The 26,572-nt window shown below is 48.2% G+C and overlaps 13 protein-coding genes across 13 annotated transcripts; 6 read left to right on the top strand and 7 right to left on the bottom strand.

Annotated features, from left to right (window-relative positions):
- The first annotated feature begins 86 nt into the window (after positions 1-86).
- Positions 87-1,722, top strand: SPPG_08404 (uncharacterized protein). Its single transcript, XM_016756562.1, has 7 exons — positions 87-520; positions 610-681; positions 751-818; positions 880-966; positions 1,033-1,223; positions 1,285-1,376; positions 1,440-1,722. The coding sequence occupies exons 1-7, from the start codon at positions 211-213 to the stop codon at positions 1,526-1,528; spliced, it is 909 nt and encodes a 302-aa protein (XP_016604292.1). The 5' UTR covers positions 87-210; the 3' UTR covers positions 1,529-1,722.
- Positions 1,544-4,188, bottom strand: SPPG_08403 (uncharacterized protein). Its single transcript, XM_016756561.1, has 6 exons — positions 3,821-4,188; positions 2,784-3,752; positions 2,553-2,722; positions 2,364-2,488; positions 1,949-2,301; positions 1,544-1,882 (listed from the first exon to the last, which is right to left on the bottom strand). The coding sequence occupies exons 1-6, from the start codon at positions 4,094-4,096 to the stop codon at positions 1,841-1,843; spliced, it is 1,935 nt and encodes a 644-aa protein (XP_016604291.1). The 5' UTR covers positions 4,097-4,188; the 3' UTR covers positions 1,544-1,840.
- A 132-nt stretch (positions 4,189-4,320) lies between these two features.
- SPPG_08402 (uncharacterized protein) lies at positions 4,321-6,006 on the top strand. The gene is made up of 9 exons (XM_016756560.1): positions 4,321-4,587; positions 4,657-4,840; positions 4,906-4,971; positions 5,031-5,093; positions 5,154-5,221; positions 5,280-5,348; positions 5,408-5,427; positions 5,487-5,534; positions 5,595-6,006. The coding sequence occupies exons 1-9, from the start codon at positions 4,508-4,510 to the stop codon at positions 5,867-5,869; spliced, it is 873 nt and encodes a 290-aa protein (XP_016604290.1). The 5' UTR covers positions 4,321-4,507; the 3' UTR covers positions 5,870-6,006.
- On the bottom strand, positions 5,718-6,942 carry SPPG_08401 (uncharacterized protein). The gene is made up of 3 exons (XM_016756559.1): positions 6,907-6,942; positions 6,315-6,835; positions 5,718-6,257 (listed from the first exon to the last, which is right to left on the bottom strand). The coding sequence occupies exons 1-3, from the start codon at positions 6,923-6,925 to the stop codon at positions 6,195-6,197; spliced, it is 603 nt and encodes a 200-aa protein (XP_016604289.1). The 5' UTR covers positions 6,926-6,942; the 3' UTR covers positions 5,718-6,194.
- A 4-nt stretch (positions 6,943-6,946) lies between these two features.
- SPPG_09534 (mitochondrial 37S ribosomal protein RSM19) lies at positions 6,947-7,754 on the top strand (the record flags this gene model as incomplete). Its single annotated transcript, XM_016757708.1, has 1 exon — positions 6,947-7,754. One exon carries the CDS (start codon positions 6,947-6,949, stop codon positions 7,370-7,372), a length of 426 nt encoding a protein of 141 aa, XP_016604288.1. The 3' UTR covers positions 7,373-7,754.
- SPPG_09533 (uncharacterized protein) lies at positions 7,669-8,135 on the bottom strand. The gene has a single exon (XM_016757707.1). The coding sequence runs from the start codon at positions 8,061-8,063 to the stop codon at positions 7,773-7,775; it is 291 nt and encodes a 96-aa protein (XP_016604287.1). The 5' UTR covers positions 8,064-8,135; the 3' UTR covers positions 7,669-7,772.
- A 139-nt stretch (positions 8,136-8,274) lies between these two features.
- Positions 8,275-10,593, top strand: SPPG_08400 (uncharacterized protein). Its single transcript, XM_016756558.1, has 8 exons — positions 8,275-8,459; positions 8,638-8,681; positions 8,753-8,787; positions 8,844-8,937; positions 8,997-9,649; positions 9,716-9,796; positions 9,872-10,074; positions 10,138-10,593. Exons 1-8 carry the CDS (start codon positions 8,304-8,306, stop codon positions 10,390-10,392), a joined length of 1,521 nt encoding a protein of 506 aa, XP_016604286.1. The 5' UTR covers positions 8,275-8,303; the 3' UTR covers positions 10,393-10,593.
- SPPG_08399 (uncharacterized protein) lies at positions 10,474-12,041 on the bottom strand. The gene is made up of 5 exons (XM_016756557.1): positions 11,775-12,041; positions 11,288-11,657; positions 10,993-11,222; positions 10,835-10,929; positions 10,474-10,765 (listed from the first exon to the last, which is right to left on the bottom strand). The coding sequence occupies exons 1-5, from the start codon at positions 11,775-11,777 to the stop codon at positions 10,699-10,701; spliced, it is 765 nt and encodes a 254-aa protein (XP_016604285.1). The 5' UTR covers positions 11,778-12,041; the 3' UTR covers positions 10,474-10,698.
- Positions 12,042-12,853: 812 nt separating this feature from the next.
- Positions 12,854-15,799, bottom strand: SPPG_08398 (uncharacterized protein). Its single transcript, XM_016756556.1, has 4 exons — positions 15,473-15,799; positions 15,260-15,368; positions 15,007-15,187; positions 12,854-14,949 (listed from the first exon to the last, which is right to left on the bottom strand). The coding sequence occupies exons 1-4, from the start codon at positions 15,746-15,748 to the stop codon at positions 12,948-12,950; spliced, it is 2,568 nt and encodes an 855-aa protein (XP_016604284.1). The 5' UTR covers positions 15,749-15,799; the 3' UTR covers positions 12,854-12,947.
- A 597-nt stretch (positions 15,800-16,396) lies between these two features.
- SPPG_08397 (uncharacterized protein) lies at positions 16,397-20,315 on the top strand. The gene is made up of 6 exons (XM_016756555.1): positions 16,397-16,515; positions 16,578-16,780; positions 16,848-17,073; positions 17,137-17,471; positions 17,530-17,642; positions 17,701-20,315. The coding sequence occupies exons 1-6, from the start codon at positions 16,476-16,478 to the stop codon at positions 20,042-20,044; spliced, it is 3,261 nt and encodes a 1,086-aa protein (XP_016604283.1). The 5' UTR covers positions 16,397-16,475; the 3' UTR covers positions 20,045-20,315.
- Positions 20,316-20,844: 529 nt separating this feature from the next.
- SPPG_08396 (uncharacterized protein) lies at positions 20,845-22,558 on the top strand. Its single transcript, XM_016756554.1, has one exon. The coding sequence runs from the start codon at positions 21,109-21,111 to the stop codon at positions 22,354-22,356; it is 1,248 nt and encodes a 415-aa protein (XP_016604282.1). The 5' UTR covers positions 20,845-21,108; the 3' UTR covers positions 22,357-22,558.
- Positions 22,559-22,606: 48 nt separating this feature from the next.
- SPPG_08395 (uncharacterized protein) lies at positions 22,607-24,378 on the bottom strand. Its single transcript, XM_016756553.1, has 5 exons — positions 24,237-24,378; positions 23,427-24,173; positions 23,288-23,354; positions 23,074-23,208; positions 22,607-23,007 (listed from the first exon to the last, which is right to left on the bottom strand). The coding sequence occupies exons 1-5, from the start codon at positions 24,328-24,330 to the stop codon at positions 22,851-22,853; spliced, it is 1,200 nt and encodes a 399-aa protein (XP_016604281.1). The 5' UTR covers positions 24,331-24,378; the 3' UTR covers positions 22,607-22,850.
- Positions 24,379-25,050: 672 nt separating this feature from the next.
- SPPG_08394 (uncharacterized protein) lies at positions 25,051-26,531 on the bottom strand. Its single transcript, XM_016756552.1, has 2 exons — positions 26,412-26,531; positions 25,051-26,339 (listed from the first exon to the last, which is right to left on the bottom strand). Exons 1-2 carry the CDS (start codon positions 26,488-26,490, stop codon positions 25,357-25,359), a joined length of 1,062 nt encoding a protein of 353 aa, XP_016604280.1. The 5' UTR covers positions 26,491-26,531; the 3' UTR covers positions 25,051-25,356.
- Between the last annotated feature and the right edge of the window lie 41 nt (positions 26,532-26,572).

Here is a 26,572-nt window from a genome sequence, read left to right as displayed (position 1 = left end):
CTTTTTAACTGGCGATGGTGTGCTTGATGTCTGTAATTTTGAACTGGCAGCTATTCAGTTTGCATTTGTCCACTGCCCATCAAACCGGTGGTGTGTGATCTAACGCGACGCCCAAAGAGAGATCTATACTTTTATACAATTGACATTCTACCAAGTTCGCACCACACATTGAAGACTATCGAAGAAAACAACTTTACACTCCACAATATCATGTCCTCAACCGTTTCGCGCACTCTCCGCCTTCTCCAACGCAATTGTCACCATCAGCCACCCTGGTACTTTCAAAAGCGACACAGAACGGCAGACGCTCTAAAAGCCGGCTACGCAACACCTCACCCTAAAATCCGCTCAGACAAGAACGCTGCTCTCTGGCCTCGTCCCAATTCCAACCAACAGCGCCAGAACCCGCCGATGCATTCTGTATACTCTGATGAGGAATTGCGAGTGGAGGAGACCCACGAGCCGAGAAAAGAGTGGGCGGATGCTGTCGCTTTTGCGGCTGTCAGGACCTTGAGGTTCGGTGAGTGAGGGCATTGGCGAACATGGTGGGGGGACTTCGTCATTGAGATCTGAGGTTTGTGTCTAGTAGCTGATATCGGAACAAATTAGGATTTGATACGGCAACTGGGTATTCAGATGGATTGAATCGAATGTCGGAGCGGCAGTGGTTGAATCGTATAGGTACTGGTGTGCGGGTCGCATATGGTTCAGTTCCACCTATACTAAGTTTTACTTTCTTGTCAATCTCAGTGTTTTTGGAAACCATTGCTGGTGTACCCGGCATGGTAGCTGGTATGACTCGACATATGCTCTCCATGGTCCATAATCATTTGATTGGTCGCACCGTTGGTGACCCTTTCGCTGATGAGCATACTTTAGAGAACCCTGAAAAAAGATGAAGGATGGATCAACACAATGCTGGAAGAAGCCGAAAATGAGCGGATGCATCTAATGACATTCCTAACGGTATATCCGTAATCGCCTTCTTACATTACTTTTCCAACAATTATTCACGTTACTCTTCATCTCCAGCTTAAACAACCTACACCCCTTCTCCGCTTCTTTGTTCTATCAGGTCAAGCCGTCTTTTTTGCATTATATTTCATTGCCTATATGGTATCCCCGCGAACATGCCACAGATTCGTGGGATACCTCGAAGAAGAAGCTGTGCACACATACACAAATTGCTTAAAGGATATCAAAGTTGGGGAAATTCGACATTGGTAGGTTCTGCCTAGGTTTATATCTTGGCAGTACTCCATGAATACCAATCGTACTCTATAGGTCTCATACACCCGCACCGCTGATTGCGAAATCATATTGGCGGTTAAAGGAAGGAGCAACCGTGGAGGATGTTGTCGCCGCCGTCCGGGCAGGTGAGTTGCGGCTACCACAATCGGGCTGGCAAATCCGTATTTGTGACTAATCTGCTAATTTAGATGAGGCGGAGCATCGTACAGTAAATCACACACTGGCAAAACTGAAGCCTGACGACCCCAATCCCTTTAAGGTTCAGCAGACAAAGTGACAGATAAAGGATAGGCGTAGTGGAGTTTCAACATGTAACTACATCATTGTGCAGCAAAAGCTCTGCGTGAGCTGCCCAGCTGCGTTTATAGACTTCATAGTCCCAAATAGATAGCATTTGACTCGTCAAGCATTATCAGCAACAAAGAAAATCTATTTCCTAATATGTAAAATATGTGCATTAACAACCTCCCATCATCTTCATCCGCCTCCCCTCCGAGAAACAGAATAAAGTAAAATGATGGGAGAAACCAAACACAATGAAATAAAAAAAACGTCGTGTAGCAATTTGATTTGATGGAGGTGGAGTAATTCAAGATTGCTGCTTCTTCTTTTTGACCATTTCAGCGAGTTCCTAAAAAATGGGGAATTTAAACCGCTGAATCGGTCATGATATAGTTTGAATATTTAAATGACAAACCTTGACTCGTTGTTTGATCTCCTTCTTCGTTTTACCAGCGACTTCCGACGTAATTTTCTCCCACCGTTCATTAGGATTTTCCCTAAAGCTGGCCGCAGGGAACTTTCGCATGGCTTGTTCAAGGGCAATCTGTTGCTCGGTAGACCAGGACGCGTTCGGTGGTGCGGGCATGGATGGTTGTGGTGCCTTCGGAGCTGCCTTGTCACCATTGACGACAGCTTTTGCGGTGGAGGCTTCGTCTGGTGCTGCAGCGGTCGCAGGCTCCACCCGCTCGGTTGGCTTGTCATTAATTTCCACTTTGGCTACCGGTTTTTTCGCGGCCTGTTGCAGTCTTTGACGGTCAGCCGCTTGAGCTGGTGGGCATTGAGATTTTAGAGAGACTTACATAGGCGCCTACGAACATTGTGCTACCCACCTGACTGTACAACTTTGGACTGGCTGATGGCTTCCTTTGCTGTTCTTTGACGACTGGCTTTTGTTTCGGCACTCTCGCCCTCCTCCCCACCGTGCTCATTTATATACTCGGCAATTTTCTCCCATCTGTCAAGGATGACGTATGAGGCGATAGGCCTTCATCAATAGCGTAAGCACATATTCCACCAACCTATCAATAGTTCCTCCCGGGAATAGCTTAACGGCCTTAATTAGCGTCGCAAGTTCCTTTGCACTCCATGGCGCTTTCACGACTTTTTTCTCTTCTTTGGCTTTTGCTTCTTCTCTGCTGGCATCGGCCGCTTGCTTTTGTGCGTCTTTAGCCTCTACCATCGCCATATGCTATGTTGCCCGTCAAATTAGTAATCGACCAGTTGCGCGCATAAAAAGATAAAAGCCTCACCTCCTCATCGAGAACCAATACTAAATCATCTGCTCCACCGGGTGCTGCCTCTTCCAGCTTCTTACGGAACTGCTCCAGTCCGCTAACATCAAGGAATTCCATGATTTCATCCAATTTCTGGAGCTGTGTAGCAACCGCATCGGGGGAGGCATCCTCGGGCAAGAAGTTATTATTGTCCCGCATGATGCGCTTGATTGTTTTTTTCTCTTTCCTGAGCGCATTTTTGGCAGCTTCTCGCTCCTTCTTTTCAGCCTGCTGACGGGTTCGTTCCTCAGCTTCAGCCTTTTCTTTGGCTGCCTGTTCCTCTTCAGCCTTTCGCTTAGCTTCCTCCTCAGCAGCGCGGGCAGCAGCCTCTTTCTCCCTTTTCTTACTTTCCTTTGCGGCTTTGTCATCCTCACGGAATTTTTTGATGCGTGGATCAGCCTGGAAGGCTTGCTCAACCAGTTTGTTTACACGAGCGTTATCCGCCTTCTTCCTCTTTGTACGCTCAGCCTTGTTCCGTCGTTCCAACCACCTCTTTTCCTCCCTACTTTCTACATTGTCTGTGTCCTCCTCATCAAGGTTCTCAAATGTTCGCCATGAATCAAAGTTGAACCAAAAGTTGTAAAATGCTTCCACTTCGTCACGTGTCAAATCACCACTGCCGAGTTCAGGAACCGGCTGTATCTTGGAAAACCTCGCTTCCTTTTCAAACGCAGGTTGGTAAAGCTTGAAGAAATCGCCCTTTGCCTTCGCGCTTGGGACGGAATCGTCGAACTTGGGGTCCACCGAATCCCACTGACGACGCTTCACAGGTTCACTCATTACTTCCCATGCTTTCTGTACACATTTGAAAAAGGAATCGGAACCGTCGGGGTTCTTGTCCGGGTGGTGCTTCAATACCTTCCTTCGATAAGCTCTCTTGATCTCTTCTTCACTGGCCTTCCAGCGCAACTTTGAGAGACCCAACACGGCGTAGTGATCTTGTTCCTGTTGAGTAAGATGTTTGTGAGCTGGTCAAAGTCTTGCAAGCGAGTAGAGTGATTCTATAGACATACCTTCCACTTTAAAGGATCACTTTTCAACAATTTCGGAGTCTCAGGTTCATCATCGTCCAACGAAATATCCTCGTCTTTCGCATCCTCCAATGCTTGCTCAATGCGCTCGTCTTCAGAGAGTGTACGCTTATGACGATGGCGACGTGCAACAGCAATAAAAGCTTTTCCAACAGGCTCTATAGGCGCCGAATAGAACTCTGATATTGAGTTGTGAATAACATAGTCCTTGTTCTTGTCCCAGGACTTTGGGGGACTAGGAAGCGTAAGGATAGACATTTGCACTACGCACAACCGGGTGGTGCTCGGCAAATGGAGGGGGTGGGTTTGGGGGAATGACGTTGAAAAAAAAGCAAGATTGTTCACCCCCCACAGCGTGCAGATGGGAGCTTACGCAAAGACAAAAAATAAAAAAACATGCACTGCTCATTTTGCCTTTTTGGGATAAATGGTGTCCGAATCGCCTCGTGGTGAGGACGCGGGTGGAAGTCTCGCAAGTGCAACGGTCAGCTTTACACTCCTCCGATCTAGGTTACATTGGCTCTCGGCTTTGTGCATATATCGGTGCATTGAACCGCTCTACCCACATCTCTGTCCTTCCAAAAACTGAACACTACAAAGCTCAGCGCATCCTCGTGCCCACCGTTCAACTCGACCTCCGCGGTTCCGGCGATCTGAGCTTATTTACTCATGGAGGCTCGAAAAACACATCTCCGCCATATGGCGGGCACTGCCGTTGGGATGATTTTGAAGCCGTCTCGTGGACTGCGGTACGGGAATGACGTCGGATTTGTTGGGTCTTACATTGGGCGAAATACGTATCTAACTGTTTGATACAGGGACGATATATTGCGTGCAGGTGGAAAACCCAAAGACCATAATAAAGAAAATCGACAACGGTTGAAAGAACTGGAGAAGGCTAATAAAGCGAAAAAGGAGGAAACATCAAAACCAAGTCCTCCGCGGTTTAAACTGAAACAGTTTGAAGACGTATCATCCAAATTGCAAACACGGCGAACAAGCGTATGTGCGGAATGGCAGTGGCCAAACAGACACCATTTGGTCTCTTTTTAACAATCACCTTGTAGTCCGTTGAAACTCTGGTCTCTGGAACTCCGGAATCATCCCGACCATCAACGGCGAACTCATCAAAGGCAGGTAACTCCTGTTTTCGAACATTGTCAACCCTTCCCATCTTACAAACTTCGGACAGACAACCGAATCCAAAAAGAACTTTATTCACATCAACGCAATGAAGGCAAAGCAGCCATCACCTGTGAGTGATAATATGTTCGTCTCATCTGGCCGTTGTCGGTCGCTAATTACACTGCCACAGCGGACACCGCGCCGACCTGAGCCAGTTTCCGTTGAAAGAAAGACAAAAAAGGGAGACATACCCAAATAGTATGTAGCATTTGCTATTACACCGAGTACCCCATGCGTCTCTAAGTATGTCTTTTAGCCTGGTAGATCGGAAGCTGGAGTGGGCGAGAAAGGAGCAGGAGCGGTTAAATGGCTTGGAGGAGGAAAAGTAAGTTATGCAGATCCTCACTCATACACTCATTGCATGGATGCTTATAAGCCTCAAAGAATACCATCAGGAATGATATGTAAGCCCGTAGGCTGAGCCACGACCTCGGTAGACACTCACACCCAATTTTCTGTAAAGTGGTTCCAGAATACGAGCGACTAGACACGTTGCAAGCTCTAGAGAAAAGTACGACTGTCACATCCTTTGACTCCCTCTTGCATTCAGAAATTCAACTTTCTCATTTAGAACAAAACGAGCTACTGGAAGCGCTATCAAAGTTTCCCGTAATCATCGAAACAGTCAGCATGAAAAAGCGTAAAGCTCTCATAGAAGCACAACTAAAGGAGGTCGAGGCTGCTAAGGAACATTTCTCACGAAAGACAGTATATATTACAAAAGAGGACGGTGCGCAGTCTTCAGATGATGAGGTTGAAACCGGAGTAGGAGTATGGGACCGCGCTCGAAGAGCGGTCAACCAGCCTATGAGAAAAGTGTCTACTGGCACACAGTCAGTCCGATGACTCGTATGATGATAATGTAATATGTGTTGATGGTGTGAGTAGCTGATAATGATGAGCTGCCTTCGCGTTCTGGCGGCCCATTACATAATAAGAACGTATTTGTTTGTATCCTATTTACAATTATTGACGACTTTAATCCATCATTGTATACTCGTCTTCGTCCTCCTCCGCCGCTTCCTCCGCTTGTGCTCGTTTTCGAGCTGCCAGACGCGCCAGACTTTTGTTGCGCTTGAGGTCACCAAGTTTGACGTACTTGTTACAACCTATCACCGGGCATTCTGCTCGGCCTGAATGATTATCTCGTCCGAAATTTTGATGTGTTCGGTTATGCTTTCCAGAGTAGAGTGTTGCAGACGTTGGATGTAACTGGATCTTCCAGTAGTGATTGCTGTTGGTAGAAAGTTAGATGTCTGCATAACAACGCTGAAACGGGGTAAAAGCGTACTGTAATGGGACAAACTAGGCTCTGGTTCTGGCTAACAATCTCTAATTCGTCATCCTCTTCCTGCTCATTTTCTCCGGGAGTAAGGGAGAAAGGCTTGTTCGGATATCGCTTTTCCCATAGCTTTCGCCGGAACTCGACGTACTCCTCATTCCCATGGTATCGCGCTGCCTCATCAGTAGCCTCCCATTCGCGTTGCTCATCCGCATACTTTTCTTCAAACCACGCCACAAGATCACCGTCCCCTAGCTGTTGCCCTGCTGTTAAGCGGGCCCGCATATCCTCCAATATGCGTTTCTGTGAATTGAGCTCTTGGACCATGTCCAGATATGATTTGATGGAAGCATCCAGCTGGGTAATCTGCTGCTCTTCCCCGTCAATATCAGTGCCCCCGTTTCCCGTTGCTCGGAAGGCAGTGATAGAGTCCTCTAGATCTACAGCTGCTTCAGTGGAGTGCGCTATCCCATTTTCGATATTGCTGAGGACAGGGTCAAAGGACTGAAGTAGTAAGCCGAATTTTGTTGCTATCGTACGGCCAGAATTAGCAAAATTGGGCCTAGGAGGTGACTGAAATTCTGTCGCTCAAGTGACTTGCCATATGCTGCTGCTGCCATTAGTTCTGTGGGTGTGAAGGAATGGGCCTCAAGAGATCAGACAGGTTCGGACACGATACGCTGACTCAACATTGTTGCTATGGAAGCAATCCTAATCGCACTTCGTTGGCAGAAATTGCTAGTCGCTATACAAATTTGAATCGCCGATACATCTACCTCATTGCCCCTACTCCGTACCTGTCCCCCGACTCGAACACAATGCGCTCCGTTTGGAAAGGCCCATTCTTCGTTCCGTTCCCAGCTGTTAAAGCCGGGGAGCCAGTGAAGACCATGGCTCGGGCGAGCACCATTTTACCCAGCCATGTAGGACGCAAATTCTTGGTGCACAATGGAAAGGACTACATACCTGTGCTTGTAACGGAGCAAATGGTCAACCGGAAGTTGGGGGAATTTGCGTTTACGAGGAAGTCGTTCTCATTTAAGAAGAAGGATGATAAGCGGAGATAAGCTGGAAAGAACTGAAGACTCTTCGGAAGAGTGCACCCGAAAGAGCAAATGGAGGAGAATACTGAACAAGCGGGAGCGCCTGCCTTCTCTGTCGGGCCCGCTTCCGCTGTGATCGACTGGAGACTTTCATGCGAACGAACATATGTACATATATCATCTGCTTTTTTATTAAAACGATTTAGGCGGTGAAGGGCTGTAGTAGAGTATGCGATCATGTGGGATGTATAATAGAACTGCTAGTGCGAGCTGCGGAATATTTCTTGCATCAGTCTGAAAGAAACCAGCTCATTTGTTGCCGAGCCGGCGATGCTAGAGACGTTATCAATGGCGCTTAATCTTAGTGCTATATCACTCAGTCATTGTTTTACACTTTCGCATCCGAATGCATTACCCAAACGCCTCATCGCCTTTTGACAAAGGGATGCTCCTCTCCAAACAACCTTCGGAGTACCTCAATAATTTTGTCAACACGTTCGAGTCGTTTCATGCACAGCTCTTGCTCTTGCAGTCGCACCTCATGCTCCTTCAGTTGCAGCTCACGCTCCTGAAGGGCCAAACCTTTTCTGAGCAACTCCATCTTTTCCCTCTGCAAGTCTTCCTCTCGCTTGCGATTAACACCAAGAGGACGTTGCTCATAATTGTACTTGTCAGACACCATTAATTCAGCCTTCTGGCCAGCGTTTTCTGCCATCTGCTCAGATATTCAGCATTCTAGCACGGCAATTTATTTCGCAGAAAAAAGGGTGGATTCTGTCAGCTTGTCACATATACTCCACAAACGAAGTTTGTGAGATGCCATTGGGTCTTCATAGATGGATGCAGGAGTGATTTGTCCAGTTGTCATGGCAAGGGGAGGCACAGTTTCGCGTCATTCCCCAGCTGTTCCCTCACCGATCGCCTGCCTCGCCACATCGTCCTTTTGCTCGTCGACATGTCTGAAGCAGGTCAAAGCGGCTGGAACGTACTTGAATCGCTTATCCTGGCGCAAGCTGTTTATAAATATGGCGATGATAGTTGGTCTCAAATCGCAAAAGTTTTGCGAGGGCATCCGGCGATCTCGCGTCCCATGGAGTTCTTCTCGCCCAAGGTTGGTTTTAATATACTACCCGACGAGGTAACTCTGTTGGGTCCTTCACAGTGGCCTGGAATAGTCGAAAGTGTTGTTACACTTTCCAGTAAGCCTTCATGTTGCCGGGAATGAACGTCTCTTGTATATTCCAGGATTGAATATATCATGCTGACCGAAAACTGTGCTGTTCACTCAGAACTGTGAAAAACAATACCAGTCTCTGTTGGCAGATGTACTAGGGTCAGTGCCTCGTTTGGCTGCATATAGTAAACGCGCGTTCGGGAAATTGATACAGCGCATCTCACTAATAGGGAGGAGCAATTTGCCTACGGAGCTGGCGGGCAAGGTTAGTCGCCCGATTTCTTTGGATAAAATTGAATAATATTAAAATACATATTGCAGATATGCCGCCGGTTGCAAAACTTGCTCGAAAGCTGCATATTCAGCGCATCGATGAAATCAAGGTCTTGCTGAAAGAGGATGAAAACGAGTTCAGGTTTGTATGAGCAGGAGCATACATATTTGCTGTATTTGATCTGACCAATTGGATTTCAGAGAACTTGTGCAAGAGATTGAAGAGATTAAGAATGGCAGATGGGACGACAGGCTTCGCGCTGAATTGAAAGAACAGCAGCAGCAGGCTGACGCGCAGCAGACAGAGAATCCACCCGATGGAGCTGCTCCCATGGAACAGACGGAAGAAGAATCCGCTGCAGATACGCTAACCGGCGAAGAGACACCGATACCCGAGTCGACCCCTATGGACGTCGATACTACAGAAACGGCACCCCCACCACCTACCACCGAGGCTCCCGAAACCACGGCCGTCAAACCAACTTCGGCTGAGTCATTGAAGGCAGAGGAAATTGAAGTCAAAGAGAGTGGAGATCGAACGAGTCCGATTGTAACTCCCCAGGAGGAAGAAGAAGAAAGCCCGGCACCGAGCATAGATACCATGGAGGTGGAGGAAGTGGAAGAAGTTAAAGAAGGGGAGGACGAGGAGGACGTGGAAAACGTGGAAGCCGTGGAAGAAGTCGAGGAGCCCGAGATAGAGGAATTCCATGATGCACCTGCGACGGCTGACACGGATGAGATGGCAGTCGAACCAAAGACTGAGCTGGAAGAGTCCACTATCAACACACGACGAAGGAGGTCACCGACACGTAGCGTTAGCCCTGTAAAGACTAGTGGCATTGTCACGCGGAAAGGTATGATAATACGGATTCCCACAGTGCAAGTGCAACGTGGGATTTCTGAGACTCCACGTCCTTTAGGGCCACTTCAGACACCAAGGGTGAAAATGCCTAGCGTAGAGCCTGAGAGTATGGATGCTGACTCTGGAGCCGAAACTTCCGGTAAGCCATCTTGCTCAAGAATGTGTCACAACATTACTGTTGGGGTACGACTGACAGTCAATCTTCCGACCCTAGACGGTGGAGGTGAACGAAGGAGACATATGAAAGGCGATCAGGCTCTTCAAACATGGAAGAAAACTGTTAATTTCATACTGGCAAAAATTGGGGATCATCGTTACGGGAACGTTTTCTCGGCGCCGGTAAAGGAGGAGGGATATACGGGGGTGGTAAAGCAGCCCATGAGTCTGGACGTCGTGCGGGCACGCGTTCGAAAAGGGGTAAGGTCCGAGTGATCGTTGTTGTGGTGCGCCTCCGCCCCCGGGTTAAATTATCCCTGGCAGATAACTACGACGACTGCCGAGTTTCATCGGGACTTGCTATTAATGTTTACAAATGCGATCATGTACAACAACGAGGATTCGGAGGTATATGCGATGGCGCTAGAAATGAAAAACTTTGTCGATGCAGAGGTGCAACATTTGACAAAGTATGGGGCTGACCCAGGACGTGAGAGGAGCGTGGATCCCGATATCCGAGCGAAAACAGAGGAGCCTACGACTCCAGTAGAAGCATCTTCATCATCCAATATACCATAGTACAGAGCAACTGCCTTCATACTGGATGCGTCAGCACAAGGGGGCATGTAGCGGAAATTTTGAAGCCGAGGAGCCGAGGCATAAGATAAAGCGGCCCTTTAATATAAAACACGGCAAAAGACGATTCTGATGTAAAAGCAATTTATCACGAAAAAGAAAGACTATACACGCTATCTCCTAGGGGGACTATAGCAAATTGGTCAACCACACGATCTGCATTCTTCCCATTGTTTAGCGAGATGAGCGCACAATTTGCTTCCGCAGGTCAGAACTGAATTACAGGTAACGGGTAGCTTGATCGGGAATCTACTGCGGACGAGGTGGCATGGGGCCACCTGGTGGGGGTCTGAAGCCAGGCGGTGGTGCGGGGAATCTATTTAGAGCCGTATAATAGTCCCTCAGCTTAGGTCACCCAAGAAAGCAAGGCGTCGTTCAAACTTACCCTGGTCGTGGTGGCGGCATGCCCGGCATACCTGGCATCGCGGGAGGAGCTCCGGGCATTCCCGGCATTGGTGGCCTGAAGCCCCCAGGACCACCCTATTCATGTATCAAAGAGTTTAGCATCGATGATTCATGGTGCGAGGAAAAGCGATGACATACCGGAGGAGGACGGAATCCTTGAGGAGGAGGAGGTGGCATTCCACGACCGAATGGTGGAGCACCGCCCATGGGGGGACCCATCGGTGGGGCACCTGGACGACCCATACCCGGAGGGGGACCCATAGGAGGTCTACCGTACTGAACTGGGGGAGCACCAACTCCTCGTCCCATAGGCGGTTGCATCATACCCGGAGCTGGACCACCTACACCGCGTACTGGACCACCAAGACCTAAATGCGAAAAAAAAAAATGTTTGGTATACAGCCCACCCCGGATGAGTAAAGGAAAGACTTACCCATTGGGGCCATTCCCGCTGGGGCCATTGGCAGACCTCTTCCAGCCGGACGTCCCATACCAGGGCCGGCCATTGCAGCAGCCGAACGTGCTCTTGCATCGTCCGATGCTGGGGGTGGTCCCTCGACACTCAAGCTCACTATTGTCTCTCCTCTCAAAATGACCAAGCCCAAGGTCCTCTTTTCCTCCCTCTCCACTTGTACCTCCTTTCCCTTTGGCTTTATCTTTCGAAACTCCTCACAGTCCGCCAAAACCAGATTCATATGCTTGTCAAAAGCAAGCATCTGTCCGATCAAAGTCCTGCCATCTTGTACCGTGATACGCAGGCGGTAGTTGAGGAGGGACAAAATCTTTGAATTGCGCGAGATGGACTATAAACATGGTAAGATCAGCACGGTTTGCAGAGCCATCTTCACAATTGCATTCAAGTGTTGAACATAATTTGTCTAAAACTTGGAGAAGCTGACAGAATGGGTCCATCTGCTCACCATTTTGTGTAGTAGATGTTAAAACAACGCGATCTCTCAAGTTCTTCTGGTTACGACGTGGGTAACTTCTCGAAATGCAAATTTAACAAATCTACACTCGTTCGATACGCAGATGATACAGGGACGGCGGGGGAGGTCGCCTCGTAGGCGGATGGAAAGGGCTGGTGGATGGATGGATGGATGGATGGGAAGGGATGGATGGGAATGGAAGCTCGCCGTCGTCAGCCTTCAAGACGGACATCCCAACTTTCCACTGAGGACTGCGCTTCGATCTTCATTAGACCATATTTGGAAGATATCAACTTTCTTGTTCGAACGCGTCCGAAAACGAAGTGTTCATCGTCCATGCAGTCTCTGCAGATCTCTACAGGGTCATGACACCCTTCACAATTAGCCTTGATACGCTTTCAACGTTGTTTTCATATTGCCAAGCTTTTGCATTATTGTGTCAGTGCATCAAATGGATACTAAAGAGATTTGGCAAAGAAGTTTAGAAACTCGGCTCTTAAAACATGAGAAAGGCAACAGAGCAACGCTCTCCAGCTCTAACATGTCTACATCTAGTTCTATATCCTAACAATGCATGACTTCTTTTGAACAACAATTCATTGAGTTAAAGAGGTCCATCCGTATCCTCCAGCGACCGCGAAAAGCCACCAAATATATCCTCGCGGTCGTTCCCGTAGTCATGGCAACTCAAATCGTATATAAAGCGCCTTCTCCCAGTCCCCACGTTGATTCTTTGCCGCAACTCATGAGTAAGGATAATAACTCGGCCGAGTGACATCGGTCGAAAGCGACAAGAGGAGATCAGTTCTGCTGAAATCCTCTCCCAAATTTTTGACGGGTTTACCGGCTGGCCTGGTTTTGAGCTACTTTCAGCTTCTTTTGTACTTTGGCTCTACTTTGGCCAAAGTGCGAAACGTGGGTGTTAGTGTGTCCTCAACCTGATTGCTTGGCCGCCGAGTACCTTCTTTTACAAATAAAGGAAGAAAGATGGTGTTCGTGTGTGCGGAAAGCACCCAACTTGGGTAGTAATGAACATATACGATTTTGCATAAGCCAGCACCTGGAAAATACTGGGGCGACAATTGCGTGAAAGCCAAACAAGCAAGGTCTATGTCACGCATTCTATATTCAGAATAATTGCCTACTGTTCTACAGCTCTTTGGATCACAAACTAGCACTAGACTCGTCACCATGTTGAACTTCTGCGCAGGTATAAAAATGGGGAGACGAGGCAAATGTCACCCTCGGAGAACCTGAAGACAATGTTCCGCCTCCGTATCGATTCTCTTGGTCATCTGCGCCCGTTGCTGCCAAATCAGGGCTCGGATCACAAAGACCAAAAAAATCAAGGCTCTTCAAAGCATTGCTTTGTTTTCCACCAGTGGATGACGGTGACACTGGAGAGAGTGACAATACCAACGATAGAGATGGCGTCGGATTGGGCTCCGCTTGCTGTCGTTTTTCGTCTCCACTCGAATTAACTTGTGACCATTGATCCCGTAGGCTGGTCCCGCTGGTTTGGTCGAGGGAACTTGAGGTTGCATTGGAGTTACCTGAAAGGGTTTGTGGCGCTGCCTCGCGAAGGACCCGAGATTCTCGGCTCTGGGGATTAAGTATATCTGTTGCTCGATTGGGTGATGGAGGAGCTGATTGACCTCTTCTTTGCTTCCCCAAAGTTAGCACTGGCGACCATTCGTCCAGCAAAGCCTCCGCATTCTCTTTATCAATGGCACTTGACATGGGGTCGAATGTGCGGTGCCGTTGACGGGGTGTAACTTCGCTTCGGACCCGCCGTAGTAGCAAAGGAGGTGCGGGAGCTTCGCAATGGCTTGAAGTGCGCGAGTTATCGTGCTTTTGAGTTGTGTATTGGAGATGGTCTTCATGATCATCATCTTCTGCGGGAATAGTGGAGATTATCGGCAGCGCCACATCCTTCTGGCTCATCTGCCAGTGGCCGTGAAGTATTTCTCGCACCTCGTGAGCACCCGCGGTTGTAGTATCGTATAGTTCTCTCGATACAGGATCTGAATCCGTTTGACTTTTTGTCGTGTCGCGTTTGGAGCTTTCCTGGCTACCGTCTTCTCTGTGGTGACTGTCATTTGATGGGGAAAAGTGTCCAGTTGCGTTGTTTTGCCACTTCTCGGGCTTCCTTGCAACGAAGCGGACACCAGAGATTTGTCGCCCGAGTTCGGCGACACTTCGATTTTCATGTGTCTGCTCTCCGTTGTCTTCATGACCACCGTCCCCACGTTCAACGTCCTCCCTATCGTTGAATTCTGAACTCTTTTGACTTGTGTTATCAGCATCTGCACCTTCTTGAGATGATAGCTGGCTAATGCGAATGGATGGCATTTCCATCTCGATTGCGCAACCTTCTGCCGAGATGCCCATGGTCGTGTTACTCCCTTGTGTATCTCTATGCTGCCTGCGCAACGATCGATCATCCGCTGCCTGTGTGTGGGGGAGACGAGACCCGTCGTTCTCTAGAGGCGTGGAAGTTATGATAAAGGATCCCCCCAGACCTTTGCTTTTGCTGCTCTGGTCATGCTCAAGTAGTGTATTAGATCTGACATATCCCTTCTCGAGCTGTATGAAGTCTTGGCGGCGGGGATAGCAATGCGGCTGCAATGACTCAGAGTGTTGCATCTCTCGTTGTTCTTTAGCATGTGTTTCGGTAAGACTACGCGAATCCCGATCGGTCTTACTCTCTTCGATGACAGTCGTAGGATTCTTCAAATGTTTGCGAACCATCAGGGAGGGGGAATCAGTAGAGGCTGAAGATACCGCATGGCTCACATGTGTGGTCTCATCCACCACGATCATATCTGATCCTGCAGGACTGACACTCGACGGAGGATCATGCGTTGCTTTGGATATTCGAGCCTCCACGAACGGGGTTTCCGGAACTAGAAGAGTAACATCTAAGCGTGGTTTCCTCGGTGAATGATGCAGGTCCTCCACATCCGGCGAGTGGCTCCCCCGCTTCCGCTTTCGGAAGCCTTCGGAAGCCGCTCCAGGAGAAGATGATGTGGCGTGAATTTCAGCTGTTCGTCTCTGTCGAAGGTCTTCCAGCAGTACGTCCCAGCTTTTTGCATCATCGCCTACAATATCGGCCCCTGACATGATGCTCAAGATGCGGGATACAAGAGCATGCTGGACGTCCGCTCTGTCAAAATGATTTAATGACTGATGGACACGCAAAAAGATGTGCTACAGAACTTACAGGACATATTTCGTAACCGCCAACCCAGTTACCCCAGCACAACTGATTTCTCTTGCCATTCCCATGTTGACCTCTGCGAATTGTGCACAAGCTGCTCTGTGGCGGGCGAGCTCGGAAAGCGTTTGATTCATTTGATCTAGGAGGTAACGCTGCTGTTGTCGCACCTTAGTTAATGCTGAACCTATCATGTTGCACGGAGCACAATTAGCATGATATCCCAAAAGACTAGCACAAATTTAAACAGGCGTTTTACTTAAGATGGGGAGTGAAGGTGTGAACGTTCTGTGAAGGACTACAGGGATCGGGTAGTCTTCAATCGGTAGAGAGATTGCCGCTACCGCGTCTTTACAATCAGTGATAACCTGGAGAAGAACATGAAAGAAATGAAGGTATTAATAACACGAACAAGCCGAATAATAAGACGTGCAGGGACTTTGAGGAGACTGGTTTACGCAGCTCAACCAACCTTTTCCCTGTAAGCGCGTTCACGTTCCCATTCCATCAATCTGTCAAGCTTGAACCCACAGTGTCCGATATCCAGCAATAAAGCCGCTTCGCACTTATTCCGAACACCGTGTACGATAAACTCAGTAGGGACGTTGAGTATATCTGTGAGCGACAAGGTTGACTGAGGAACTTGGGAGGAGGACTCCTCGAGCGAGGCTAGGACGCTAGATTCAACTTGACCAGACTCGTTGAAAAGGTGCCGAGGCCACGGAGACGTGGGCGGTCCGGTAGGCATCTTTCTTAGCCTGGGCGATTTGGTCCGAGATCGCAACGAGCAGGTTGTCTCGCCACAGTCCGATGCTTTCGGATTCCTTACAAGCCTCACTTGCGTAATCATAAGTGTTGAGTTAGCTACTGAAAAGGCGACTTTCTGAAAGCGATATCACCCTTACACCAATACCATCTGGGAACCCTATCGATCGATGGTGATTTGAGGAGAGTGGAGAACGATCGCCCTTACCAGTCTGCTGATAGTTAACCAACTGATATTTTTATATTAACCCAATAAAACAGACTCTTGCCTAAAACATTTGAATGAAATAGCATCTGTGTAGCAAAGTAAATGATACTGATGGAGTATGTGCTAAAGAAAATTCAAAAGCAACAATGCCATGACAGACAAAGGACTGTGGATAGAGCTGGGACAAAATACACAAAGGACAAACAGCACTGATGGACGAATGGTTGCTGGACAAGGACGTGCAGCAAAACGCAACAAAACGATGACAGACCTGCATGGATAGATATGTATTTCATATGCTTCAACAAACAAAGCATAATACTCTTGTTGAAAGCATCGCAAAAAAGACTTTATATCCAGGCGTGAAATCTACAAGAACCTTAAACTCACTTCTGCCGCCCGTGGAAGCGCGACCTTTGCATTTTTGATCCACGAAATCAAACCTTGGCCAAGTTGGGGCGGATCTCGGCCAAAGAGCAAGGCGATAGATCTCTGGAGGATCATGGCTAGCAGATTATATCCCACGGTACAAATGTCGAAAGGTGAGTAGGGCAGCGATAGTTCCTGTATGTTCAATATGGTCCCATAACTCGACTCTTTACAGACATTTTCCTAGCCCTCCATGCCGAGGGCCAGGCAGAATTCTTCCAAGCAATTCTCTTTGGAGTTCGTGAAATGTGCGACGACGAAGAGCTTGTCGTCCATGTAAAGGGTTTTGTTCCTTTCCACGCCAGCGGCAACGACTTGGTTCCTGCCCTTTCACAATTGCTCAGCTTACACGGCCAAACGGTGATCGGGTGGTTTGCAGTAAGGAGGATCTCACTACTAGTCAGAAGCAATGAAGACATGTGGCATGCTTATCCAGAGTTTTCAGGCTGCACCTTTCCGGCGGGACTTTGGAAACACAGTGAATTCCCTTGGCCACATCTCCCATGACATGGCGACCATTTATTTCGAAGTTTTCCAACGTGCGTTGTTTCGCACGTTTCTCCTTAACTGGAAAAAAGAGCTATCCTCGGAGACGAGTGGTGGTACATCAGAGTTTGTGGATGAAGCATCGGTAATCCTGAAAGATTTGGTGGGATTGGTCTGTGTGAGGGGTTCGTGTGTCTGACGTTTGCACTCGATTAGTGAGTTCGCATGTCTAACATAGTTTGACCTAGGTAGCCCGCTAGCGGGTTCATCAGCCATTTTTTCTTACCAGTCGCCGTCCATCAACACCGACCAGCTCATTGCCGAGTTAGCAGGTAGCAGCGGGCAGTTCCCTTTCTTGTCTGCCGAAACTGCATCTGGCTTTCCAGAGTTGAAAGACATTGAAAAGTTGCACGAGAGTTTCATTCGTGACACAGTGGCAGAACATGTTAAGGGAGATTTGAATGGTGCAGAGGTGCTTGCAACGCTGGCACATCCATCACCGCTGCAAGACACCAACAACGGCATTGCACCCCGAAAGAGAAAAAGTACCGCTGACATACCGACGGACAGAGGAAGCAAAAAGGTACTGTCAAGTTATGGCACTATCAGCTGCGGAAGCCATCCTGACTCTTGTGGGGCAGGTGAAAACGGATTCTAAATTGGCCCAGGAAATCCGCCGCATCCCAGACGAGAACATTCAAGTTTTCCCAGGCCAGCGATCCGACTTTCTTCGACGGGTGAATAGCTCTCACAGGTAATTCTACGTTCTTCGGATGATTGGAATATGTGTTAACATCTTTGTCTTCGGTTAGCATGATCTTCTGCTCTCCTTTTGACGAATTGTCCTTCTCCTCATTGTTACCCTCAGACCCAACTGCCGAACGCGTGTCAGAGTTTTCCGAGCTTACTCCCAACCTCATTTCAAAATATGATGCAATGAGCACCTACATGACCACGACTGTAGCGACCAAAATGGAACGCTACCAGGAAACATGCAAAAAATACAATGTTCTTCTCCGCTGTCTAGATAGTTTGAATCGTATCAATCGAGAGAATATTCGGAAAGCTGTACTTAAAGAAGGAAAGGAAGGGAATGAAGCTGGGGATGATGTTGATGTCGCCGTACCGATGGAAGGTGTTGAACAATCGGAGAATGCAGCTGAGGGAGAAACAACGCAGGAAGCCGACAATGCGGTGCATGCTGTTCAGCGTGAACGTGAAGGCGACAAGTTGGTGGTGACCAACGGTGCAATGTCCGGTGCGCCCAGCAGTATAATGAGTTCACATGAAACGCCTGCTCGGAACGACGAGAAAGCTCAGCGGTCTTCTGAGGAAAAGGCCTCTCCGACAGGCACGACGACGCAGCCGATGGATCTTTCTACTGAGGGTGGACGAGAATCATTGAGTGACAACGTCGCAGCAGAAGCTGAGAATGCAGCAAAAAGCCGAGGGTTGTCTTCGTCGCCAAGTGGTGAGATCGAAGCCAGTGTTTCAAACAAGCTTGTCTTGCATAGTCCCACAGGACGTGATTCGGACGAGGTAGAACGACCGATACAAGAGGCAACGGTGGATAAGGAGGAGACGTCGACAAGCAACATGGAGATCGAACCTCGAGATAGTCCCAAAAATATCTCAAACGACAAAGCTGAAGTAAACGAGGAAGAGACCATAAAGAAGTCCATGTCACCGGAGGAAGAGCCACCGACACCAACTGAAAGGGCGCCAGAAGAAGCGAAAAGAGATGTGACCCCGCCATCCCTGGAGAAACCTGAAATACCTTCCGAACCGAAAACGGACAATACGGAGGAAATGGAGGAGCCACCAAGAGCGGTTGAGAAACTTACCGCAGAACCAATTGCGGAAATTGAAGCACCAGCAGAAGTGAAGCCTGCACCACGGCGCATTGGTTTACAGGAATATTTGAGACAGAAGGGTAAACTTCCTAGTGTGACTTCCACTTCAACCGAACCTACCCCACCGTCACTGGAAGGCGCGGGCGAAGAGCAAGAGCAGCAAAATGCAGACGTTCCACCAGAGATACCAAAGCCACAAACCCCGGAGCTTGGGCAGACTCCCTCCGATGTGAAAGCCGGGGATGATAAAGTCGCAGGTAGTGGAGAGGATCAGGAGAACAAAAATGATCAACCAAAGGAAACCGACAGGAGCCCGCAGTACACCACCCGTGAGCGAACCCCAGTTAAGCTTGTCAAGCAAGCAGATGATATTCAGTCAAATCAAGATGCAGATGGCAAATCGCCAGTAGATTCGAGCGTCTCCGAGCCAGCCAAGAATGCAAAAGGCACAGGCAGGCGAGACATTGGGTCTGAGGCATCCAAAACGGCAACCGCAGAAACAATCGCCAGCCCGCATCGATCCACCAGCTCCCGTGTATCGTCGCGGTCATCATCCGTAGATGGACGTCAGCAGTCTACGTCGCGGTCAGCCCCGGCGAGTACTATCACCAGCGATAAAGATGATGTCGAGGAAGGAGAAGTCTCTGATAGCATGGACCGTCGATCAACATCCTCTGGTCGGCAGGACCGCACGAGACGTTCTGGCTACTTTGGAAGCACGCCGTTGTATACATCGTTGTACGGGGACCGTCCGTCACGCGAGCCCAGTTCTCCAGGCGTGGCTTCCCGACGTCTGGAACGGGACGGATCGCGTGGATGGAGCCCATTGAGTAGCGGAGGGCGGGACAGGGAGCGTGATCGAGACAGAGGTGATCGAGACCGAGCAGGATCCAAGGAGCGGGAGAGACATTGGGATGGGAGAGAACGGGAGCGCGATCGAGGAGATCGAGAAGGAAGCTTCAATTCGTACCGTCCTGGATCGGGCACCTGGGACAGAGATCGCGATCGAGAACGCTATTCATATTCTCGCGAGCGTGATAGGGATTCGTATCAACCAGAGCGGGAACGAACTGAACGCACTGAAAGGGATTCATACCAGCCTGACCGTGAGCGAACAGAACGAGATTCATATCAACCGGAGCGCGATCGTGACAGAGGAGAACGGGACTCGTATCAGCCCGACCGGGATAGGGACCGCGAGCGTGCTGAGAGAGAGAGATTTGGTGGAGATTCGTACCATCCTTCACGGGACAGCGGATCGGGTGTCTCTTCATGGCGACCGCGGGATGCACGGCCTCGGTGAAAAATGCATCACTCTGACATTGATTTAGAATTATCATATAGATTTTCATATTGAACTTTTATCATTTGCAAATTTTTTTGGATATTTCTAATTGTGCACATGGATGGTCTAGGTTCAGATATGACGAGTTAGGATGGATTTGCTATGTTAAAAGTACCCTGAAGCGAACATGGTCATCGATAACCAATGTAAAACATAAAAGAGTCGACAAGAATGTGATAAGTAGTTTACTTGACGCACGGCCGATGAAAAGCGGATATCAGAGAGCATCAAATGCGAGCAAACCAGGACCGAAGACTCTGAATGATACCGTCATGTGCACATACGCATGAATGATTGTGTGCAATTTGACATGGTCCGCACAAAGCTAGTAGCTGTCATCTAGTTGTCTTGCAAACTTCCATATCATGTCATCACATAAGATGCTCGTTTGATTACGACCAATTGGCCCGTGGATTCAAAACTTGTAGCTATAACTATGCCGTCAAAAGTTAAAAGGTTTTAGGTGGATGTGGGCAGTTTTTAATGGCTTTGAAAACTGCGGGGAGTTGCTTATATTGTGCAAACTGATGCTAAATGTTTGAATTACAAACGCTTTGCATACACTTGACTAGGTTGCATTGCCTTCTGACAAGAAATGTGTCAACACACACACACACACTCATACCCACTCGTAAGGATGTTAACCTTCTTCTACACCCGTAAAGCAAAACAAATCGACGGCTGCCACCTCCATCCCCAAACCCAAATTCCATTCTCGTCATATTGTCTTAAAGTCTCGTCCAGTCGGCAAAAAACCTAAAAAAAAAAAACGCCATTCAAAAACAAAAAACTCCACCGTCTGACATGTTTTTGTTGTTTCTGGATTTAGAAAATGGGGGGATAAACTGCAGGAAGGGACTTCATCCACTGCATTTGTTGCTATGGAAACTGCACTGGCGTGCAGATAAAACGTGCTCGACCTTTTTGGGTTCCTTCCTTTGCAACTGGGCATTGTCGCAGTTTGACGAGTAACTGGGTTCAACGCACAGTTCGATACTTTCTTTTAACGTTCGGTCTTCAGAATGGCTCCCCCAAATAACGAGTCTGAAGTTTACCGCCGTGCCAACAAATCTGTCGCCAACGCCGCTGGTGACATTCCTCCCCTGGCGACGCCTGGCAAGTCCTCTGCTGGTTACGGGCGCAAGGTTGTAGCGTCGGCAGAGTTTGCAAATGCGTGGACCAAGCCTACTTTTACTCTCAAGGACGTCCGCGACGCTGTCCCGGCGCACTGCTTCAAGCGTGACACAGCACGGTCATTCACCTATGTCTACCGGGACGTGGCCATGATGCTCGTCGTGTTCGCTGCTGCGACTCAAATCTCCTTGTTGCCAACTTGGGCACAGTATATTGCCTGGCCAGTGTACTGGATTGCCCAAGGAATTGTATGCACCGGTATCTGGGTGATTGCTCACGAGTGTGGGCATCAAGCCTTCTCGGAAAAGGCTTGGATCAACAATTCTGTCGGATACGTTCTTCACTCCTTCCTATTGGTTCCTTACTACTCGTGGAAGTTCTCTCACTCGAAGCATCACAAGGCCAATGCGCACATGGCCAAGGATCAAGTATTTGTTCCCGCAACAAGGTCCACATACGCTAAGGAGTTGGGCCCACGAACCAAGCCATTGAACCACCACGATGATGAGCCGATTTGGAAGGATGCCCCTGTGTCGGATTTACTTGATATCGCAAAGATGTTGCTCCTCGGCTGGCCTGCCTACCTGATCAACAACGCCTCTGGCCAAAAGTTTGATGTATGGACTTCGCACTTTCGTCCCGATGCTCCCATATTCGAACCAAAGCAATGGTTCGCTGTCGTACTTTCTGACGTGGGCATGTTCATCATGCTTGGCCTTCTTGTTATTGCTGGTCAATTATGGGGCGCCGCCGCAGTCTTCAAGTACTACGTGATTCCTTACCTTAACGTGAACGCCTGGTTGGTCCTTATCACCTTCCTGCAGCATACCGATCCCAAGATTCCCCACTATAGGGAAGGCGAGTGGAACTTTTTGTTGGGCGCGATCTCAACTGTTGACCGTGACTATGGGATTTTGAACCACTTTTTCCACCACATTGGTGATACCCACGTTGCCCACCACTTGTTCTCCACGATGCCCCATTATAACGCTGAAGAAGCTACCGAAGCCATCAAGAAAGTGCTGGGCAAGTACTACATTATGGACCGGACGCCCTTGTGGAAGGCTGTTTGGCAGTCATACACGCAGTGCAAGTTTGTAGAGGATGAGGGAGAGATTCTCTGGTACAAGCAGTAGTGTCCAACCCGATACTGCCTGGACTTTTGAACCAGAATTTGTAGAGTAGATGCAGATGGGAGTTTCTTTGTTGGTCAGTTGGACCTTATATTTACTTATATTATTGTTACCATTTCTTTGTTGTATCGTGTTCTATGTTGGATTCATAAAACGTTTGTTTTTATGTCTAACATGGAGAATATTACCTCACCTGGAAACTTGATTTCTGCGATGGCTACGTGCATGCGTGATCCCACGACACTTGTTGTTCACAGGCCTTGCATCACCTATAGTATCATTCAACAGAATCAAAAGACCCATAGCCGCTTTTGTAGTCCCAAAATGAGAAGACAGTTTTATATTTCATTGTCGATGATGGTGAAAATGATTAGGTGAAACAATAACCAAAGCAGCTGCTATTAAAATCTACATGGCAGACAAGAGTCATCCTGATGTCACTCCATCGCTTACTGTATCTTTTCTCTGCAGTTCGCGCGAACACACATCTTTTTTCATCAACTTTCAAATTCTGGTGGCAAGGACCAACATCCATGCCGTAACCAGACTTTCCACATTGCTGAAGTGGGTCGATCAAGATGAGTCTCATCTGGGGATGCATAATCTTCAGGAAGTTCTTGCCCTGTTTCGCAGAGAACAGGAACACGTTGGTGTCTGAAAATTTCGGGACATGAGGTCAAACAGTTCTGTAAATCAACCAAAGAAAATAAAGTTCTTTACCCGAATCCTGAAAGAACAAGACAGACTTCCCTACTACCGTATATCCGTGGTGCAACGAGGTTGGCTACCTGCGAGTGCGGATTTAGCCAAGGGCGTATAGGTGTATCCTCATCATCGCCTTGCATAAAGGAAACTCTTTTTTGGTAGAAATCTCGGGTTAGGTCGCTATGCAAAAAAAGAAATTGTTTTATAAAATTACACAAATGATATCTACTTTGAATTTCGAAAGACATAACGTCGTGCTAGGGGGAACCTTTTGGGATCTCCATAAAGCCTTTGAGCTGTCAACGGCCGGACGCATTGCAAATTCAGCCATGCGCCCAGCCAGGTATAATCAAAAATGGCCCACTTACACATTCCATGGGGATATTGATCTAGAATGGTCTGTTCCTTTTCAAGCAACCGTTCCAAGAAGCCCTCTCGATCCAGTCCTCGCACGCGATCTTTTGGTTTCCCACTGTGGTCACAGTCCATCAGTCTTCTGTACCAAATTTTGACGTCCCCTTCCGCGTCTACATCAACAATTTCCATAGTCTCAACAAAGCAAAGAAAAGAGGTCCTGCCATCTTGAGCATGTTCCGGATGACGATTTCGCACGACTCGTACAAGACATGGATGATCGGTTGGTTCAACTCGATCTACTTTCATCGTTTCACATCCCTCGAGCCTCATTTGATAAAGCATTGATATAAGGAAGCGTCGAGCCAAGATGAATTCTTCTGCATAATCTGGACAGCTGTATATAGAGTCGTGGATATTGCAAAAGTAGGCATTCGCATGACGAGACGGATATAACAGCGTTTTCCACCGCTCGTCGCCTTCAAATGGTGATTCATCTTGTTTCGGTGAAACTTGAAACTGGGATCCAGGATCAACTTCCAGGTTGTAAACAAGAGAACATCTGGCTTCCAAGAGATGTTTGCGTCGCTCACGATATCTCTGTCGGTAATATTCCGACCAGCTCTCAAGTCCGCTACTGGAAGAAGTTTCATCCAAAAGTGGCCCTTCTGACTGGCTAGGATATTTCCTCTTGTTGATTTGAGCTTTTGTGCGAAGGCCTGGCCAATCACGAAGGCAGTGCGCCTTCCACGTCGCAGCAGCTGGATAAGAAAGCAATTGTTAATGCTCCAGCGTTGAACAATCATACTTTTCAAGTTTCGTACCAATTCTTCTCCATAGTCGACAGGTTAGCTGAGCTTTCAAAAGGGTTCTCACGTCTACATGCTCCAATATTAGTAAAAGAACGTCAGCATCCATATTCCTTTTCCTCGAGCATTCATTTTGGGAGGAAATGGTGGCAAGCTGGTCGTGTCAACCTTGATGCGTCACGATCGAATGCTAAGCCATAGTTTTAGGTAAGAGCCCGATCAACATTGCAAAGACCCATCTTTCAAGTAAGGCTCAAAGCGCTTTTACGAAAAAGCAACATCACATCAAAACCATGTACTTTCTACGCTATAGTCCGTCTCACGTTAACCACCCTTGCGGACGACTCCGCATCCAATCTCACATCATTCGTAATTTGGTCTGGCTCTCGCATCGCAAAGCAGAGGAGCGCTGGTTCTATCAACGTCAAAAAGAGGAAATTGAAGAATTAAAAGAACAACTCCGCAAACAGCAGAACGCTGCTCGAAGGTTTATGGATGCTCATCCTGGATTGGATCCAGCATTTAGGGCTGAGCTTGATGCTGGTTGGATCGTGTGGTGTGTAGTCCCCGAAACGCATGCCTATCTATCGAATGTACTGTTCGTAAGCAGACGAATATAACAATCTCTTCTTTCTCTCATGCATATAGAGACGACGTTGGGTCAATAAACAAACCAGATAGGATTGTGTGTTTCATCAAAGTGCCGTTGTCGCCGATCTGCATAATAATAGATGCACGTCACATTGTGGCTGCCGACGCTGTGATATCGATTTTTGGCAGAAGGTGTAGCTATGTAACAACTGTCGAAAAAGAGCTGGAATTCGGTCAGGACGAACATAACATTTCATTTCAACGATTGCACTTTAATGCAGTGAAACGTCAACTGCTATTAGGAGAATAGGTCTCTCGTAATTCCTCAGTCTAAGCAGGTACGATAATTCAACTAATTACCACATTCCCCTAGCAGAGTTCGGACTATTGAATGACACAATCTGGGATCTTAAAGGCGTATATTCCAATAGGTACGCATTAAAAATATCAGCAAAAGCAGTGCCCAAAATTCAAGCAATCCAAAATTTGTCTATGTACATATGCAACCACCGGGTAACAGGAGTGAACCCACACATTTCCCGCCTCACAAACTCTGCGCGCACCGTTCACAAAACTTTGCCTTTCTGTCTGCCTCCCTCTTTGTTGTTCGCAGTTCACGTTGCAGGTGCTCTTTGGATTTTCGCAGGGCGAGGAGTTGTCGATCTTTGCGCCGGATTTCGGATTCTAAATAGGACACATATGAATGTATCGAATCTGACGATGTGCCTGAAAGGACGTCCCCCTGATCCGGGGATTGTTGGGAATCTTGTGATTCAAAATGGGACTGCTGGGAGAAATGGCGACGGAGTGATGGGGAAGCATCTATAGAATGCTGTGACAGAATTCCAGTGGCTTGCTTTGGAATTGACTTGTCTCTCGATGGAGGCGGAGTTTCGACCTGAGGACGCGGATGTGATTGTGGGGTTCGCAAACCGGAAGAGGTGGGTAAGGATGTAGACGTGGTACTATTATTTCCTTGGGGTGTCCAATTCGGCCATGGAGCGGGTTGATATCCAGTATGTCGTGATGCGCCTGCTGGCAATTTCGCTGCCCCTGCCGACGTTGGCTGACTATTAAATGGATCCACTAGCCCTTGTTCCTGACTTTGAACCTCCATTCCCTGCATCATATCCTCTTCCCCATCTCTGTCCTGCGATCTCATTTGAGAGGCAAGCTGGTCGGCCGGTCTAGAGACCGCCTGGTACATTAGATCATTATCATCGGAACTTGCATCCGAATCGTAAATTTGGCTACCGTCTAGTGTCAAAGCCGAGAACCCTGGGACAGGTGATTTTGTGCTATATGGTGCAAGAGGAGACGGTGAGCGAGGCCGTTTGAAAAAGTTGTTGTCGGCACGGATGGGTCGTGCTTTTCGAGGCGCTTGGGGAGGAAATGAAGAGGATGGGGTTGAGGTCCTTTTTGGTGTACTGGGCTGGTGGCGAGACATGATGTCTGCAGCGGGTATCCACTGAAAGAAGTCGCAAGGTCTTGATTTATAGAGGTAGTTTTGACACCTCCAAAAGTGTTCTGACAGCAAGGTTTGCGATCGTTTAGTCTAGACGAGACTTGTTCTAGCAGTCGCCACAGAAGCCTACGTACGACCAAAATTCTTTGTCCTCTTCTTCACAACGCTTTCGATAGCAGGCAAACCACATTTACATCGGGGCGGACCCTCCATGCGAAGGATTGAACAAGTGGAATGCTTGGAAGCTCGCTTATTCAAGTTGCAATTGACAGGTGACACATGGCACGTGAGAGGC

Source organism: Spizellomyces punctatus (genome assembly GCF_000182565.1).
Source record: "Spizellomyces punctatus DAOM BR117 chromosome Unknown supercont1.21, whole genome shotgun sequence".
In the NCBI taxonomy this organism is placed as follows: domain Eukaryota; kingdom Fungi; phylum Chytridiomycota; class Chytridiomycetes; order Spizellomycetales; family Spizellomycetaceae; genus Spizellomyces; species Spizellomyces punctatus.
Note: the sequence above shows the minus strand (reverse complement) of the source record. Positions and strands in the feature narration are given on the sequence as shown.